The sequence below is a fragment of the Lacerta agilis genome, chromosome 1 (genome assembly GCF_009819535.1).
Source record: "Lacerta agilis isolate rLacAgi1 chromosome 1, rLacAgi1.pri, whole genome shotgun sequence".
Classification (NCBI taxonomy): domain Eukaryota; kingdom Metazoa; phylum Chordata; class Lepidosauria; order Squamata; family Lacertidae; genus Lacerta; species Lacerta agilis.
The window spans coordinates 123,750,167-123,767,630 of record NC_046312.1 but is presented as its reverse complement, the minus strand read 5'-3'; the positions used below and the strand labels follow the sequence as shown (position 1 = coordinate 123,767,630).

The following is a 17,464-nucleotide window of genomic DNA, read 5'->3' as shown; positions in this document are numbered from 1 at the left end:
TCATGATTAATACCAGGCACTGGAAATTCATGATGTACATAGTAAAGGTCTCAATACTTCCATTTTAACATTTTAGACCAACATCGATGAAATTTTAACAAATGTTATGCACAAAGAAGAATGCTTTCAAATGTTTAAGCATATAAATTCAGTAGAAAATGTCCCCTGCTGAACTTCTGTGAACCCACCACAGCAGACAGTGGGACTGACATTCCTTTACCCCTGCCTGGCAAATGTTTTTTCCTAGTATATATGAACTCTTACCTGTGTCTTTGTCTCTCATGCACGGTGCAGCTTGACCATGATTCTCACGAGGCCATTGTCCAGCAAGATATGGAGCAGCAAGTAGGTCTAGTGAAGGGGTACGCCGAGCAATACTGGAAGGGCTTGATGAAGGTGGCCGTGGTTTATCAACTAAAATAAGAAGAAAAAGAAAAAAATTGACTCTGAGAGGAAATAAAGCCTACTGTTACACAGATTTCATTCTGCGTATCATGCATTTGGACTGTATACAACTGGTAAACGTCTTATTTATGAAGCACTCTGCTGCCAACAATGAATAAAGTTTAGGCCTTGAAGACTTTTTAATGCACAGCTGTATTAAACTGTGACTGAATAGGCTGATGAACTTTCCCTTTGTGCTATTATATACTACAATTTGACTGATTGGCAGTCCTAGGTTAAATACATCTGCCTTCTAGCTGGTCACCCCATTTACATTTTTTGAGATAAATTACACTCCATTAACTTATTGTTTAATACTAGGAATTGTGCTTCTAATTCCCTGTTGCACAATAAAATTAAAAAGCCTCAAGCCCAGAGTAGTAGTACTCAAGTGTAATAATTTATCAGAAGACTCCATTTCCCCCCAATATATGCTTTCTGGTTTTCCTCAATATTGGTAAAACTTTTGAAAAGTGCATTTTACAATTTAAAAATCACAAACATACTGAATCAGTTATCTGGGAAAGCAATCACTAGAATTGCAACAATAGCAGAGCTACCGTTTCTGAATAAAAATATAATCAAATACAGTATAGCCATCAACTCCACTCCAATCCATACACACAATTAAAAGTCATTATTATTCAGAGAACTCACTCAGGCACACAACGTGACTTTTTCTTTTCATCCAATTTCTTCTAAAACTTCCCAGAAATTCATGAATAGTTTATTATGCGCAGGGAGCAGATGTTGAAAAACAAAAAATACACAAAACATAGTGCACATGGCAAGGGCACAAATGGTAAACAACTCTGGCAAGGGCACAAAGTTTACCATTATTTTATTAGCCTAGAAGCTAGTTTGCTTAATGCATTACACACCAAGCTGTTTTGCTTAAAATGCATTATACATTGTCATGCAGTATAGTACACTATACTGCATAAAATAATTGAGCATCATATGACCAATGCTTCCATTTGCAGATAAATGCATGTATATATTTTAGCACCAGCCCAATAAAAACATATACTATGGTTAACTACACAAGGTTTGCACCTATATTTCATCCCCATTAACAGGAGAGTAAAATTTAAATATATATTCTCACTATATATTTTTTCTGAATCCATCCAATGTATTTTCTCATCTAGCTCCCTAGGCTATTTCAGAATATTTCATTAAAATACTGTCTGCAGTTCAGCAAATCATGTAGTATTTTCATTGTCATTTCTTCCCTTGTGTTGCTACTCAGCCCCCCTTCTTTTCCCACAACTGCTCAGCTGCTAGCTTCACATGATGTGACCTACATAACAAGAGATGCACTTGCTTCAAGATAGCAGTTACAACAGCTGGGCTGATGAACAATAGAGGTATTTCAGAAATGTCTTAATTTTATTAGACTTAATTATACTATAGTCAATGGTTCCAAAACTATTCAGTGTTCCCTCTGCCTGAAGTTCTCTTGTTATAGGATACTCGTTATTGGTCTTGTATTTAGTCAATCAGATGTTTATTATGATCAACCAACCAGTAAGACAAAATATAAAAATACAAAAACACAGCGTCAATGAAGCCCAATTGTTTTAAAAAATGACAAGCTAAGAACTAATGATCATAGCAGAATTAAGAGGCATGATATGACAACATTCCGATATTTTTGCTACTTGCTTGGTAATTATGGAATATAGTCAGAAGGGTCTCTAACAATTGACCAGGAAATCACCTCATAATTATGCGTTATCTGATAAAAACAACAGTAAAACATGACTAGACACTCTTTCAACCTCTGAGTGGTTATACAGGCAGGATCTATCTTTAAGGGAACTCTAGGAAATCTGCTATCTAAAGTCTTGAAAATGGGCCAATAAAATACTCTTCTGCAATTGGGCATTGTAGAAAATTTAAAATATGCCATTCAATTATTAGAACAAGATCAGCTAAGACTCAACAACCGTGGAGTACATGGTCCATTAGCCAATGCAACCAGCTTTTACACATCTATATTTTCATTCTTTATTTCATCAGATTTGGCTCATACTAATTACAGTGACATCAAATAAGAGAGAAAGAAAGCATCTCATACTGCCCCCTGCCCAAGATGGAGCCTTAATATTGTTCAATTTTTCAAGAGAATTCAAGTCCTGGAAACAATATTGAGGCTCCAAACAAAATCTGGGTCACAATTTTTACAGTGCGCACTCGTATAGCAGCTGGAACAAATTTACTTCTTTTTGTGTAGAAAATTGAAGAATGTTCTTACTGCAGACTCTGCTTTGATCTTTGCTAATTTACTCTGTACATTACAGATAACAGGCATCAAACCAGATCCTGAGAATCGATTTGTCCTATCCTCTGTCCATCCACAGTCCAATAATATTGGCCTTCCTTTTTGAAAATACCATAAACTTTGACTTATCATTGTTAACAGTTAGAGATTAACTGCTACAATGATGTATATCCAGTAAGTTGTCATCAATTAGTTTAGGTTAGGAAAGTGAGACGGTATTGAACCCAGAAGTTAGGCCAAACATAAATTAAGTAAGATGAGAGAATGGACACATCCTTCCACAACTTCATGGCTGGAAACAACGAATCCAAACAATTACTAGGTTGCCGTACTCATACATTGAGATATTGCAGATACATCAATTATATAAATTACAAGTTATCAGCATTAGCAGAAAAATTACATTGATATTTGCAGCAAATATGGCAATTAAAGGTTTGTGCCGCATCAGTCTGCTGCCCAATGCATTCACATAAATATTACAAATACAGTTAAAAAAGGTTTCAAGATGAGATATCTCTATTCCAGTTAAAAACCTACAATCTATAAAACATGATAAAAAATTCAAGTACCGTATTTACTAGTCTAACGTGCCATTGAATGATGCACACCTCAATTTTCAGAACCTTGAAACCAAAAAGGTATTAGCCAATGTAAATGTGCTATTGAATCTGATGACACCTTAATTTTCACAATGTAATCTGGCCAAAGAAGGTGAGCATTAGATTCGATAAATAGGTAAATCACGATGTAACTGCAATATATTTGTTGGCATTATCTATGTTTCTGTCAGAGTCCACAAACAGGGATAGGGCTTTTTGCTAGGCACCTAAGCTTCATGCTTGCCATCTGGAAAGCAGCAGAACAGTAACTAGACTGCTACACAATTAGAGTTCTACTAGTTCTAAGCTGGTAACAGATGCTAGCTTCCCCAGTGCATATCATATCACCACCACATAGGAGGAGTACGGTAATTCAGAATGGGCTTCAACTAGCCAAAAACATGTCAGAGTGTTTAATATGGGAAGTTCTGACACCAATGGTATGGTAGCTTCTGTATAGTTTGAACGTAATTTATTTAAAAAATGATGCTAACCATTCCTCTCACGTACTTCTGTTGTATGTTGATAAAGTATACTAGGAGCAGCTAGCCAAAATGTACCATTATGCTTAAAATCACCACAAATTATTGAACTGTATGCTACAGTGCAAGTGAAACTGTGGAAGCCTGGTTGATGGTTTCGAATGCCGCTGGAGATTATAAGCAGCAAGGTGAAGGGGGGGCATTCTGGCGACAGCGGAAGAGGAGGTTGGGGGCGTGAGTAGGGAGTGCAACATTCCTCAGGCAGTGAAACAGAATGGGCCATCCATGCCCAAGCGGGGCAGAGAGAAAGGGACATCCACTCACTCAATGTTGGACACAAGCTGCAGTCTTTGTCTAAAATTGTTAAAATGTGAAATCAAGTGAGGGCTTCTGAACCAGTGGTCTCATCACTGCTCCTTCAAAACTATGGAGATTTCTACTTCATTTGTAAGGATCTTTTCCACTTCTTCAGGTGTCACAAACTCAAAGTTATTCATCAAAACAACACAAAGCAGAAATTGGCGTTCAAGTCAGGAAGGATAAGAGCAATTGCATCCATAAACTATTTTATAAATATAAAACTAGTTTAAGTCTTGTAACTTTGTTTTCCAACAAACCAAGTGATAATGTGTTCCACCACTAAATGGAACAATTCCATTGGGGTTCAATTTTTGTGTGTGAAACGTTTAAGTTTACCATTGCACAAGCCAGTTGGACCTGTTGATTTGCCGGTACTGTATTTCAGCTGTAAAACTCCCACTGACTTTGAACTAGGTTTTTGTTAACCTTTAGTCAGCCCAAGCCACTTTCCCCTATATTAAAGGAAGATGTTCCTCCATAAAGTTGGGTGATTCCATTTTAAAGCTAAATATTCAAAAATTGTTAGAATTAGTCAATTGGAGCATTAATTTCCTAATGGAAAGAGGCCCTAGGAACTTAATCACTGGGATGATTCTTTGGTTCATCCAGCCACTGATCAATCCATAGATACAACTGAGGATAATAAGTGCAAAGCTTTTTATGCATTGACAAGAAAGCATCTCTAAGAGGCAGAATGTAGCCTCTGGAAAATCATAGGGATTGCTCATCCAGTATATATATAAGCTCCAAGGCTCAATGGCAGCGGGGAGAAAGTGAAGAGATTCACTGAAAAACAAATAGACCCCGAAAGTAGGAATAGTGCTATTAGTAAAATGCAACAGTTCAGAGATATCCTAGTGCCATATTTAGAGATTACTTTAATGAACTGAGGAGGGCCCTATTTCAGACATATGGAAGAATTCTAGGAATATAGATTCTATAGAATCATATATTTACTTTATCAGGATCAAAAACTGTTTACTGCTATTCTTGCCTCTAGACTGAATAATGCAAGCATTGGTATAATTGGATTACCGTAGGTAGGATTCATACCAGGGTCAAATGTAAGATTCAGCTTGCAGATATTCCCACTAAAAGAGGCCTTGCATTTACATTTACTATCAACTACAGGCCAAATACTATGAATGCCCTACTTTATGTTTAGATCCAGCTGCATGAGCAGAAAGGAGAGCACCAATATTTACCCCACCACCACCATAGATCCCCTGAAAAGTCCCTTGTAGTCATAGGGGTTGTTATGTATGGAAATTGGGAACCCCCCTCCATTCACACAGTGGAAAATTTTAGATCCAAGTCCTTGTTTCCAGATACTGAACAGTATTCCATCAAAGCAGCTCCCTCTCTCTACACACACTTTTAAAAATGCACACACACACCCCAGAACAGGTTTAATATGTAGAACTGAGTTGCCCTCCTAAAAGCAAATTTTATTTGAGAGGGGGAAATTTACTGTGCAAGTGCACAAAATCAATTTCTCTCTGTATTTCAAGCTGAAATAATAGTTTCTTTTATTGCACTCCATACTAAGAATCCTTATTTTCTGGTTACTTCCAGCAATGGAGCTGAATAAATAATGGAGAACTAATGGGAACTAAATTAAACTAAAATAAAATAAAGGAAAGAAAATGCAGTCATCTGACCTGTGGTGAAAATTTATATCATGAAAATGGAAGAGATGTAGCCTCAACAATACAATCTGCAAACTGTTGCAAGCTTTCAGTTTATGTTGTAAGCTTTCTGGTCCATGTATGGGACTCTGATGCATCCAGTGCCTTGTATAATCTGGTTTATCTTGTTTCTATTCCTTCCAGGCAACCTCCTTGTGTACAAATTACAAATTTGATCACAGAAGGACCAAAGAACCTTTCCAAACTGAGTGAATGGGTGATAAAATGGCTAATGCAATTAAATGTAAGCAAACAGAAAGTGATGCACATTGGGTCAAAAAATCTTTCACATTACATGCCCATGGGGACAAACCTTTGGTCATAATAGATAGGTTAGTGAAGATGTTGATCCAGTGTGAGGCAGCTAAGAAAAAGGCAAATTCTATGCTTAGCATCATGAAGAAAGAAACTGAAAATAAAAGGTGCCAATATCATAATGGCGTTACACAAATCTATGGTGCGATCGCATTTGGAATACTGTGTACAGTTCTTCACTTCAACTGAAAAAGGATACTGGAGAGCTGGAAACAGAAAAGGGCAATAAAATGATCAAGGGGATGGAGTGACACCCCCCCCCAGAAAGGTTGCAGTAAGAGGTGATGTGATAGAAATCTATAAAATTATGCACTGCATAGAAAGTGGATAAAAGAAGTTTTTCTCCCTATCTAATAAAACTAGAACTTGTGCATATTAAATGAATCTGAAAGCTGGAAGATTCAGGACACTTGTAAGGAAGTGCTTCTTCTGCAGCACACTATGGAACTTGCTCCTACAGCAAGCAGTGATGCTCATGGTTCTCAAAGATTAAACACAATTTTGGAAGTTAGGGCTATCAGTGGCTACTAGCCATGACGGCTGCTGCCCTACCTCCACACAATTGGAGGCAGTACCGGTAATTCTTCTGAATATCAGTTTCTGGAAAATACAGGAGTGCTCTTGTGCTCAAATCCTACCTGCTGGAGTATTCATAAAAAATAAACTTGGCACTCATGTATATGTGTTAACATTTTTGTCTTGTGGTATAAACTAATATCAGAAAAATTTAATCCGCCTTCTAATATAGGCAAACACATTCTTTTAAATGATATACAAAGTGAAGCATTATCCCAAATAAAATCCCTGAAATAATGCATTAATCTTTTGAAAGTATGCTTGGGGGATGTGTAGATAAATACCACACAACACATACTGGTATATTCTTATTTGCAGCATTCATTAATCTTAAGTATATTAACTTTTACCGCAAATACTAAATTTAAGTAGTGTCCATCTTTCCAAATCAATGGAGATTTATGTTATTTACCTATTTGCTTTCAGTTTATTTTTGAGAAGTATTTGGGAAACAAAATTCCTAGATATGTTTAACCCTTCAAACTTCTATTTCCACCTTCCTATCTCCTGTCAAGTAAAGGCATTCCAATAGCCACATAGAAAATCAGCATGCCACAAAGCTATTAACTGTAAATTTCTTAAGTGTTTGAAAATTTAGTTAAAAGGTAGGTGGGGCAACATACTAGTCATTCCCGTAACAAATTCTGACTCAGTGCTATTATCAATTATACGTATCAATGATAAGAGCCTTCAGGACATAAAGGTTTTCTGAACAATGGCCTCAAGAATAATTACTCTTTCATAGCTCTCTTCAAGGCTGAAAGAAAGCTTAAAAAGCAGTCACACTTTCCAAAGTCCATAGCAATTGATAACGACAAGTCAAGACTGTCTTGCAGACTAAGGCTGCAATCCTAAACAATGTTACAGTTGAGAGTGGGTCTTATTTTTCATTAAAGATACTTGAAACAACCAATAAAAGGCTCAGCTTTGACCAGATAGACTCTGGTCAAAGATGAAACGTATAATCCATGCAAGTAGTTTCAATACTGATCCTTTCTAGATCACATTTCTAGTTTTTCCAAGGTGTAAGGAAAAGAAACCTATTGTTCATAATTATGCAGCTTGATTCTACTACACATTCTTACTGGGAAGTCACACCAAGTTCAATGAGGCCTGCCATCAAATAAGCCTGCTGAAAATATGTATGCTATCCTAATCCTAACCACATTTCTCATAAGGACATCTTGGGATGTTTTCAAATTCTTCTGTCCTTAAAAGTTTGTATTCTTTAAATTAAAAAAGGAAGTACTTAGTTGTTAGGATATGCTTCTTTAGTACAATCTAGCTACTTTTGCAATAAATTTTGCTAGTCTACCTGCCCACACATCTGTTTAGTATTTCATGGCACGGTGAAGGAAATTGGGGGGGGTGCAAGAAAGAATTCTCCATTTTATAGAAGCTTCCCTGTGTGGTTGCAAAATAGCACTGGTAACATCCCAAAGATAACCAGGCAAATGGATATTTTATGCTTGTTCAAACAATAGTAGTGTACAAATTTCCAATAACCTCTCAATCTCACTACAGGCGGCGACAATTTCGTGCAGGGGTTCTGTTCCCTGTTCCCATGCACGATGGCAGAGCATGCATAAGTGTGCCCCACCCTCTTCCGGGTCCAAAGGCCCCATGTCAATTGGACTTGCCTCGAATGGCTGCTGCCTGTCTATAAAAAAATTACCTCTTCTTTGCATTCACAACTGTCTAGTAAACAGTTTCAAATACAACACAACCACAACATATGTTTGGATTCAATTCCAAGGGTTCTACATATATGCAAAAACATGTATACTCAAACTGCCCACTTAGAAGCATCCCTAGCCTTCTGGACCAATGCACGGAGGAGGCCTAGCTGCTGCAGCCCAAGGAAGGCAGAGTGCTTAAAAGCACCAGGTAGCCCAGGAAGACCCAGTGCAAAAAGTGCTTCTAAGCTCTCTGCCTTGTTTGCATTTAACTTGTGCAATTTCAACTAGACGGACTTCAAACAGTATGGTTGAAAGTGCATGAATTACATGTGCGTACAACGAGGATTTCAACCTTTTTGAGCCCACAGCTCCCTTCTTTCTGCAGCTCCCCTGTGGAGTTTCCAGCAGGGCCCTATACCTATTTACTCAGACATGTTCAACTAAGTTGCATTGGGCTCTCTTACCGTACACTGGATTGCAGCCTTAAAAAAAAAAAAAACAATTGTAGGGAAGCAATAAATAAATAAATGGTGCTGCACCTGACCATCATTCAAGGCGCCCCAGCACACCAGTTGAAAACCACTGGTGTAAGACAACAGACTACTTAGGGAGGTCCTGAGTACAGTGGTGCCTCGCAAGACGAAAATAATTCATTCTGCGAGTGTCTTCGTATAGCGATTTTTGTCTTGCAAAGCACCAATGCAAAACAGCAGTTTTTGCGGGTGGGGGGATTTCGTCTTGCGAGGCAAGCCCATTGACTTTTTTGTCTTGCGGGGCAGCCTTCCGCTAGCAAATGCCTTTCGTCTAGCGAATTTTCGTCTAGCGAGGCATTCGTCTAGCGGAGCACCACTGTATTCCAAGGCACTATGATTGTCACTGACTTTAACATTTTGTATCTTCATTGGATAAAGTAGTGCACTGTTCTGCTCCTACCTCTTGACTGCATGGAGAAGGCTACCAACATAAGTCGAATTTCTGTGGTCTTTTTCCTTCCCTAAGGTTGGTATTAAACCCTTGCACGATCTGTCCTGTAGTGTATAGACTACAGCCTGAACCTAAAAAGATATAGACTGTGTACACACCATATGTTTAAAGGCATGACTTTCCCCAAATCCTGGGAACTGTAGTTTACTTCCCCCCCCCCGAGCTACAGTTCACACTACCATTAAACTAGTTTCCAGGATTCTTTGAGGAATCAGTCATATGCTTTAAATGTATGGTGTGTACTCAGCCATGGAACCGTGAACAGAGAGGCTCAAGGCCACTGTTTTCTCAACAGAGGGAGGGTCACCAAAGCAAATACTTCCATCCTGGTGTCAATTCTACAGATCCTATAGAAGTATCTCACCTACTCATTTCAGAGAAACTTGTGAATACTAGAGCTCAGGTATTCCAAAACCTAATTTGCACAACAAGACACATTAGTTGAAACTTACCAGTGTGTAAAGGAGGACACATGTACTGGTAACTACCCAAACTGAAGAGTACTGTCTGCTGCAAAAAAGTAAGTCCTCCCCACTCAGCTGAACGATTGCTTTCAAAGATCAGAAAATATTATTAAATGACATACTAGCTCCCCTTCAACCCTCAATTACCATCACCTTATATTATACTTTGTAATGTTTTACCACCACAAATCAATGTAAAGCTGCACTGTAAAACCAGGCCGAAACAAGAGCATCTGCGTTGCATGCAGAAGGTCCCAGGTTCAATCCCATCTTCAAACAGGGCTGGGAGAGACTCCCTGCCTGAAACCCTAGGGAGCCACTATCAGTCAGGGTAGACAGAATGGAACTAGATGGGCTCCGTACCATGCAGCTTGCCATGCTCCTATTTAAAGTGAAACATGTCTAGACACATCCTTTCGCCGCCCGGATCTCTTTTCAAGCACCACACCATGCTTCGCTGTGCTTTCCTTTCCACAGGTCCCTCTGTACACTGTGCCATGGAAACACAGCTCCCTAGGAAGGAAGGCGAGTCAGCCTCCAGAAATTATGGGGGTAAGGAAGTTTACTCAAAGCACCACAGCCAAGTCACAGGATCTGCAAATAACAGGTGAGAAATGACAACAACCCCCCACCCAAAAAGGGGGTCCAGGGCCAAGGGCTCCACAAGGAATGTGCAGAGATGCCCAAAGCCCTGCCGGCCTCGTGGTCCAGCTTTGCCAGAAAGCCCATGCCATCTGCTCGACAAGAAAAGCAGGCTCCCGGTATGGTTAGGGCCAGTTGGCAGCAGCTCGGGCTCAGGTTTCCTCCACCCTACGTGCCCCTCCCCACGCCCCTCTTAAGATACCGCGCCCCCCCCCAAAAAAAAAACACCCCACCCCTCACCTTTGCAAACAGGCGAACTCGGGCTCTTCCTCTCCGGAGAGGCCCTGCTTTGCTCGGGCGACCTCCTCCTCTGCCGGTGCCGGATCCTTCCCCCGGAGGACGACGAAGAGACCACGGCGGCGGCCGAGCAGGCGCTGCTCTCGGGCACAGGCGGCGAAACCGGGGAGGAGCAAGGCGAAGGGCTCGAGCCCGGCAATGGCGGCGCGGGGGCGGCGGCGGCGGCAGCTGGTGCAGCCGAGGGGGGCTCCCGCGAGGCCCGCCCCCGCTAGCGCGCGTGGGACTGCCGCGCGTGGAAGGCGGCGGAGGAGGTGGAGGAGGAGGGAGGGCGGCGGCGGCGGCGGCAGGGGTCTGCGTGGCTACGGCAGGGCTGCCGCCGCCGCTGCGCGCGCCGCTGCCATTACCGGGCGCCGGGCGCGTCGGGCTGGCGGTGCGCGAGGAAGGAGGCGGCGGCGGCGGCGAAGAAGAAGAAGAAGGTGGTGGAGCGGCGGCTGAGGCGATGTCGTCGCCGCCGCCGCCGCGCGTGAAATGCCGCCGCCGCCCCTCGTGGGGCTGCCGTGCTGCTTGAGCTGGAAAGGCACCGTCGCCGCATGGGCTGCAGGCGGCTGCTGTTGGCGCAGGCGCCCGCCTGCTCCCGCCGCCACAGCCGCGGCTCCCGCCGCCGCCGCCGCCGCCGCCAGGGGTGGCCGGGTCGGCGAGCCGCTTCGCCTCACGCGCGGCGGGTGAGAAGACATCCTTCGGCCGGCTCTGAGGTAAACGGCGTTAAGGAGAACGGCCGTTGGGAGGGGGGGGGAAGGGGAAGAGCCGCCGTCGCCGGTCGGTCAGTCAATCAATCAGCCAGCCCCCCCTCAGCAATATAGATCTCCTCACACACGAGCGGGACGCCGCTCCGGCCGATGCGACCGCTCCGGCGCCTCATCAACAATAGTGGCCGCACCGCGTCTCCAATTGGAAGCCCGTCCGGCGCCGTTGCTGCCGCTACAGCGCTCTGATTGGGCGAGGGGCGTGGCCTTGGGGGGTCCGTCTATATGTGTGTGTGAGAGCGCGCGCGCGTGTGTGAGCGGCGCGCGCGCTTCGCGGGGTGGGGTGAGGCTTAAAGGGCAGCGTCGTCGAGAGGAAAGACGGGAGCTGAAGTGACAGCTTGCGGAGGCGTTTCACGCAAACCGCACGCGTGTTTTCATCGCGGGCGTCACCCGCGGGCGTGGGAAGCCAGCTGACATGGCTGGGTCTTGTTTTAAGATACAGCGCTCCATCATAGAAATTATTATTATTAATAATAAATTATTTTTATTATTTTTTTATTAAATTTGTGCAGGGTACGTAGGTACCTCCTGCATGGAGAACGGTTATTGAAGGTGGTTTGCATGCATAAGGTCTCACTTTCCATTAGTTTCTGTTCCTGGCAGTGCTGGGAAAGGCTTCTTCTTCTTACTACTACTACTACTACTATATAATAATAATAATAATAATAATAATAATAATAATAATAATAATAATAATAATAATAATAATTATTATTAATTGTACCCCTCCCATCTGACTGGGTTGCCCCAGCCACTCTGGGCAGCTTCCTACATATATAAAAAACATGATAAAATATTAAACATTTTAAAAACTTCCCTATGCAGTGTTGCTGCCTTCTGGTGTCTTCTAAAGGTTATATAGTCACTAATATCCTTGACAACTGATGGAGGGAATTCCACAGGAAGGATGCCACTACTGAGAAGGCTCTCGGCCTGGTTCACTGTAGCTACAGGGAACTGCCAGAAGGCCCTTAGAGCTGAACAATTGAGGTGGAGACGCTCCTTCAGGTATACTGGGCCGAAGCCATTTAGGGCTTTAAAGGTCAGCACCCAATACTTTGAATTGCGCTCAGAAACGTACTGGGATCCAGTGTAGATCCTTTAGGACCGGCGTTATAACGGTCCCGGCAACTGCGCCCAGTCACCAGTCTAGCTGCCGCATTCTGGATTGGTTGCAGTTTCCAGGTCACCTTCAAATGTAGCCCCACGTATAGCGCATTGCAGTAGTCCAAGCGGGGAGATAACCAGAGCACTTCAGTCACTGCGGAGCTGAGCAGACAGTGCTGAACTGGTACATGAGACCAGTAGTTTGGCCTATTCCCATCTGTCTGCTGGCCCCTTGCAGCACAAACACAGCCTTAACATCACCTCCAATACCTCCCATTTTGAAAACAGCAGCAGAAATAAAGTGGATGCTTGGATTGTGAACGTGAGCCTTGTGGGAGGCACGTTCGCAACCCGCAGCGTTCGCAAGCCGCAGCGCTGCGTTTTGCACGTGCACAGATTGCAATTTGGCACTTCTACGCATGCGCACAGCGCGATTTAGCGTTTCTGCGCATGTGCGAGCACCAAAACCTGGAATCAACCCGTTCCAGTACTTCTGGGTTCGGCGCGGTGCACAACCCAAAAACAAGCAACCCAAAGCGTCTGTAACCCGAGGTATGACTGTACATCCATGGACCACGGACAGAATTTTATTTCGATGCCACCTTTCCACAGTTCAAACCATGCTCAAGACAGCTGGCAGCACGAGCAAAAGCTCATAATTAGAAGAGGGGGGGGGAAACATCATAAAGTACACAACCAAACTGAAACAATTTCCACGTAATTCATAATATTTAAATAAAGATAAAATATAAATAAATAATAGCAATAATAGCAATAATAGCAACAACTCCCTCCACCCCCATTTTGTGTCCAGTTTGCCCCTAAGAATGTTGGTCTGAATATACTGAATATGTGGAAATGTTTAAATTTGCTTTTACAGAAGGAATATGACAATCCCTTCCAAGTATATAATTTCCTCTTCATACGCTGCTCATTTAAAGAACAGGACAACATGGTCACTTGTTACACAGTAGCCTACCGCTACCATAGGTGCAGCTTTGACACTTCCCTGCCTTCTAGGAAATCAACATGGCAAGGGAGAAAGACCAGCCTGACTCCCTCTGCTGGCCAGTGAAGAAGCAGTGGCTCTAATGCTTGCTTTCGTCTTATTCCTCGTCTCCATTCCTTTTTCCTAATCCAAGGGTAATGCCTATTACAGGGGTTCCCAAACTGTGGTCTGTGGACTATCAGTGCTCTGTGAGCCAGTGTAGTGTAGTGGTTAAGAGTGGTGGACTTGTAATCTGGTGAACCGGGTTGGCGTCTCTGCTCCTCCACGTGCAGCTGCTGGGTGACCTTGGGCTAGCCACACTTATTTGAAGTCTCTCAGCCCCACTCACCTCACAGAGTGTTTGTTGTGGGGAGGAAGGGAAAGGAGAATGTTAGCCGCTTTGAGACTCCTTCGGGTAGTGATAAAGCGGGATATCAAATCCAAACTCCTCCTCCTCCTCCTCTTCTTCTTCTTCTTCTTCTTCTTCTTCTTCTTCTTCTTCTTCTTCTGCAAGCTTCATTCAAGTGGTCTGTGGCATATCTGTCTTAAATATATTTAATTGTACGTTTATTGCTCCTTTTATTGCTCGTGTTCTATTTTTTTGTATTACAATCTAGTCATGAGCCACCAGTTGCTGATCCCTAGTCCACATGGGGCCAGCTCCAGAGGCAGAGGAAAGGTGCAGGCAAACAGCGTTTAGAGCAGGGGTAGGCAACCTAAGGCCCGTGGTCCGGATGTGGCCCAATCGCCTTCTCAATCCATCACGCAGACGGTCCTCGAATCAGCATGTTTTTACATGAGTAGAATGTGTCCTTTTATTTAAAATGCATCTCTAGGTTAATTGTGGGGCCTGTCCGGTGTTTTTACATGACTAGAATGTGTGCTTTTATTTAAAATGCATCTCTGGGTTATTTGTGGGGCATAGGAATTCGTTCATCCCCCCCCCCCAAATATAGTCCGGCCCACCACGTTGTCTGAGGGACGGTGGACCAGCCCACGGCTGAAAAAGGTGGCTGACCCCTGGTTTAGAGCAACAGGATTTGTCTCCAAGCCATTTTGTGGGATGGGACTCTGTGAGGCTTGGCTCTCCACTCCTTTTTCAGTTTCCCAATCTGTTAAGCCAGGCTCCAGTTCTTATATGTAAGAGTTTTACCCATTACTGTATCAACCCTTTCAAATTGTCCATCATTCTCCAATTTGGGCGTCTGTTATTCTAGAGCAGCTGGCTCGCTCCTGAACCCCTCTGTTTCATTACTTCCGTGCTATTCCCTGTGCCAGCCACAGTGAGGCATCAGAGATGTCCTCATGGAATCATAGGATTGTAGAGTTGGAAGGGACCCCGAGGGTCATCTAGCCCAACCCTCTACGATGCAGGAATCTCAGCTAAAGCATTCATGGCAGATGGCCATCCAACCTCTGCTTAGAAGCCTCCAAGGAAGGAGAGTCCACAACTTCCTGAAGGAGACTGTTCCACTGTTGAATATGCTTGATGGCAGATCCTCCACCAATCCAACTCACATTATAGCCTGGGGCGCAATCCTTTCTCACATTAAATATTTGCCCATTAACTACTAACCCTGAGGCTGAGAAAGGGGCGTGGGGCCAGGAAGTGCAGAAGGAAATAAATTTGGCAGGTTAAAACCTGATAAGGAGGCAATCCTATCCTTTTCCCACGCCTAGTGCGACGCCCCATATATAGAAGCGAAAACCTGCTGTCGCAGCTTGTAGCAACGATCTGCTTGTTAAAATTGTATCCCACCCTTCCTCCCAGGATCTCAGAACAACAATTTTGGCCTCACGATAACCCTATGAGGTAGGTTAGTTTGAGACACATTGCCTAAAGCGCATCTACGCGTTTCACAGCCAAAAAGAGGTTGAAACCACGCCCAAAGTTATGAACACTCTTAACTGCCGTATCGCTCTGGTGATATACCGGTAATAATAATAATAATAATAATAATAATAATAATAATAATAATAATAATAATAATAAATTTATTTATACCCTGCCCTTCCCCACCAAACCGGGCTCAGGGCGGCTAACACCAATAAAATCACAACAAAAACATAAAACAGTTCATTAAAATACAGATTAAAATACAATTTAAAACTAAATCTAAACTTCAGCCTCATTTTTAAGTAGCCCACCAACCACCCCAAAAGAACGAAACATCAGGGTTAAACTGAAACCAACCCAAAGGCCAGGTGGAACAGCTCCGTCTTGCAGGCCCTGCGGAAAGATGCCAAATCCCGCAGGGCCCTGGTCTCTTGCGCCAGACTGTTCCACCAAGTCGGGGCCAGTACTGAGAAGGCCCTGGCCCTAGTTGAAGCCAACCTAGCATCCTTGTGGCTCGGGACCTCCAACAAATTATTATTTGAGGACCTTAAGGTCCTACCTGGGACATACCAGGAGAGGCGGTCCCTTAGGTTTGAGGGTCCTAAGCCGGTTAAAACCTCTTCTGCCTTCTTGTCAATCAAAACCAATGCCATGTCCTTTAAACTCTTCTTAAATGCCAACTGTTCAGCAAAAGCTTTCCGGCATCACTACCAGCGGTGCGGCTCGGGCTGAACAGTGCCACAGCCCTGAAGGTCCCCAGAGAGTGGCAGGTGATGTGCTGGAGCCCAGCAGGGCTGATATCGGTCACTGCAGCATCCTTTATTCCTATTTTAAAAATAATAATAATAATTAAAGTTAGGGGGCAGCTGGCTAGACATGCCCATGGTTACAGATTCTTCTTGCATTATTTTTACTTAAAAATAGGTCTCGTCATTTCTCACAACGCAACGGTGCTTATTGCTCGATAAATGTACTTAGCATCCAGGCGGCGGAAGCAAATTCCATTTTAGTTCCGCAGTCACCATGGTGCTATAATTTAAGTGAGTTTAATATGTGAAACTGCACATGCTGAGAATATTCATTACAATTTTTTTTTTTTAAATCAGGGTTGGCAATTTTTATTTGTTTGGATTTTGCTCTAACATAGCAGGAATGTAGAAGGAATTGTAAAGCACAGAACAGCTGGTGGTGTGGGGGAAAGAGAAGCGTTAATTGTGCGCTTCACAACTGAAGTTATGTGCATGGCCCACTAAAGGCCACCCTCCACTATTAAGCCCAGGAGCTAAAATTACCTATCTGCACTATTGATCATCATGATCTCACCCACGCCCCGCAGGAGAAGGGACAGATGCAATTTTCTCACTTACTGAGAGTACTACTGGCTTTCTCCTAGAGTCCACATGTGCATTGTTGTTCTCTGGTTGTCCACACCACATGCTGTAACATGTGCCATTTACACACACACACACACACACACACACACACCTTAATTGTATAGGCATGCCCTCTGCCAGCTTCCCACACAAGCCCTGAACTAACGACGCAAGAAGACATTAGTCCGGATGCAAACAGGTGTATGTTGTCGTTCAGTCGTGTCCGACTCTTCGTGACCCCATGGACCAGAGCACGCCAGGCACGCCTATCCTTCACTGCCTCTCGCAGTTTGGCCAAACTCATGTTAGTAGCCTCGAGAACACTGTCCAACCATCTCATCCTCTGTCGTCCCCTTCTCCTTGTGCCCTCCATCTTCCCCAACATCAGGGTCTTTTCCATGGAGTCTTCTCTTCTCATGAGGTGGCCAAAGTACTGGAGCCTCAACTTCAGGATCTGTCCTTCTAGTGAGCGCTCAGGGCTGATTTCTTTGAGAATGGATAGGTTTGATCTTCTTGCAGTCCATGGGACTCTCAAGAGTCTCCTCCAGCACCATAATTCAAAAGCATCAATTCTTCGGTGATCAGTCTTCTTTATG

At 43.4% G+C, this 17,464-nt stretch overlaps 1 protein-coding gene across 1 annotated transcript in view; it reads right to left on the bottom strand.

The window, feature by feature from the left end:
* The window catches only part of FAM117B (family with sequence similarity 117 member B), a 43,889-nt gene that overhangs the window by 15,290 nt on the left and 11,135 nt on the right, over window positions 1–17,464 (bottom strand). The window contains 3 exon segments of the mRNA XM_033151956.1: window positions 221–414; window positions 10,764–10,973; window positions 11,312–11,507. Of these exon segments, the coding sequence (XP_033007847.1) occupies window positions 221–414; window positions 10,764–10,973; window positions 11,312–11,507 (600 nt within the window).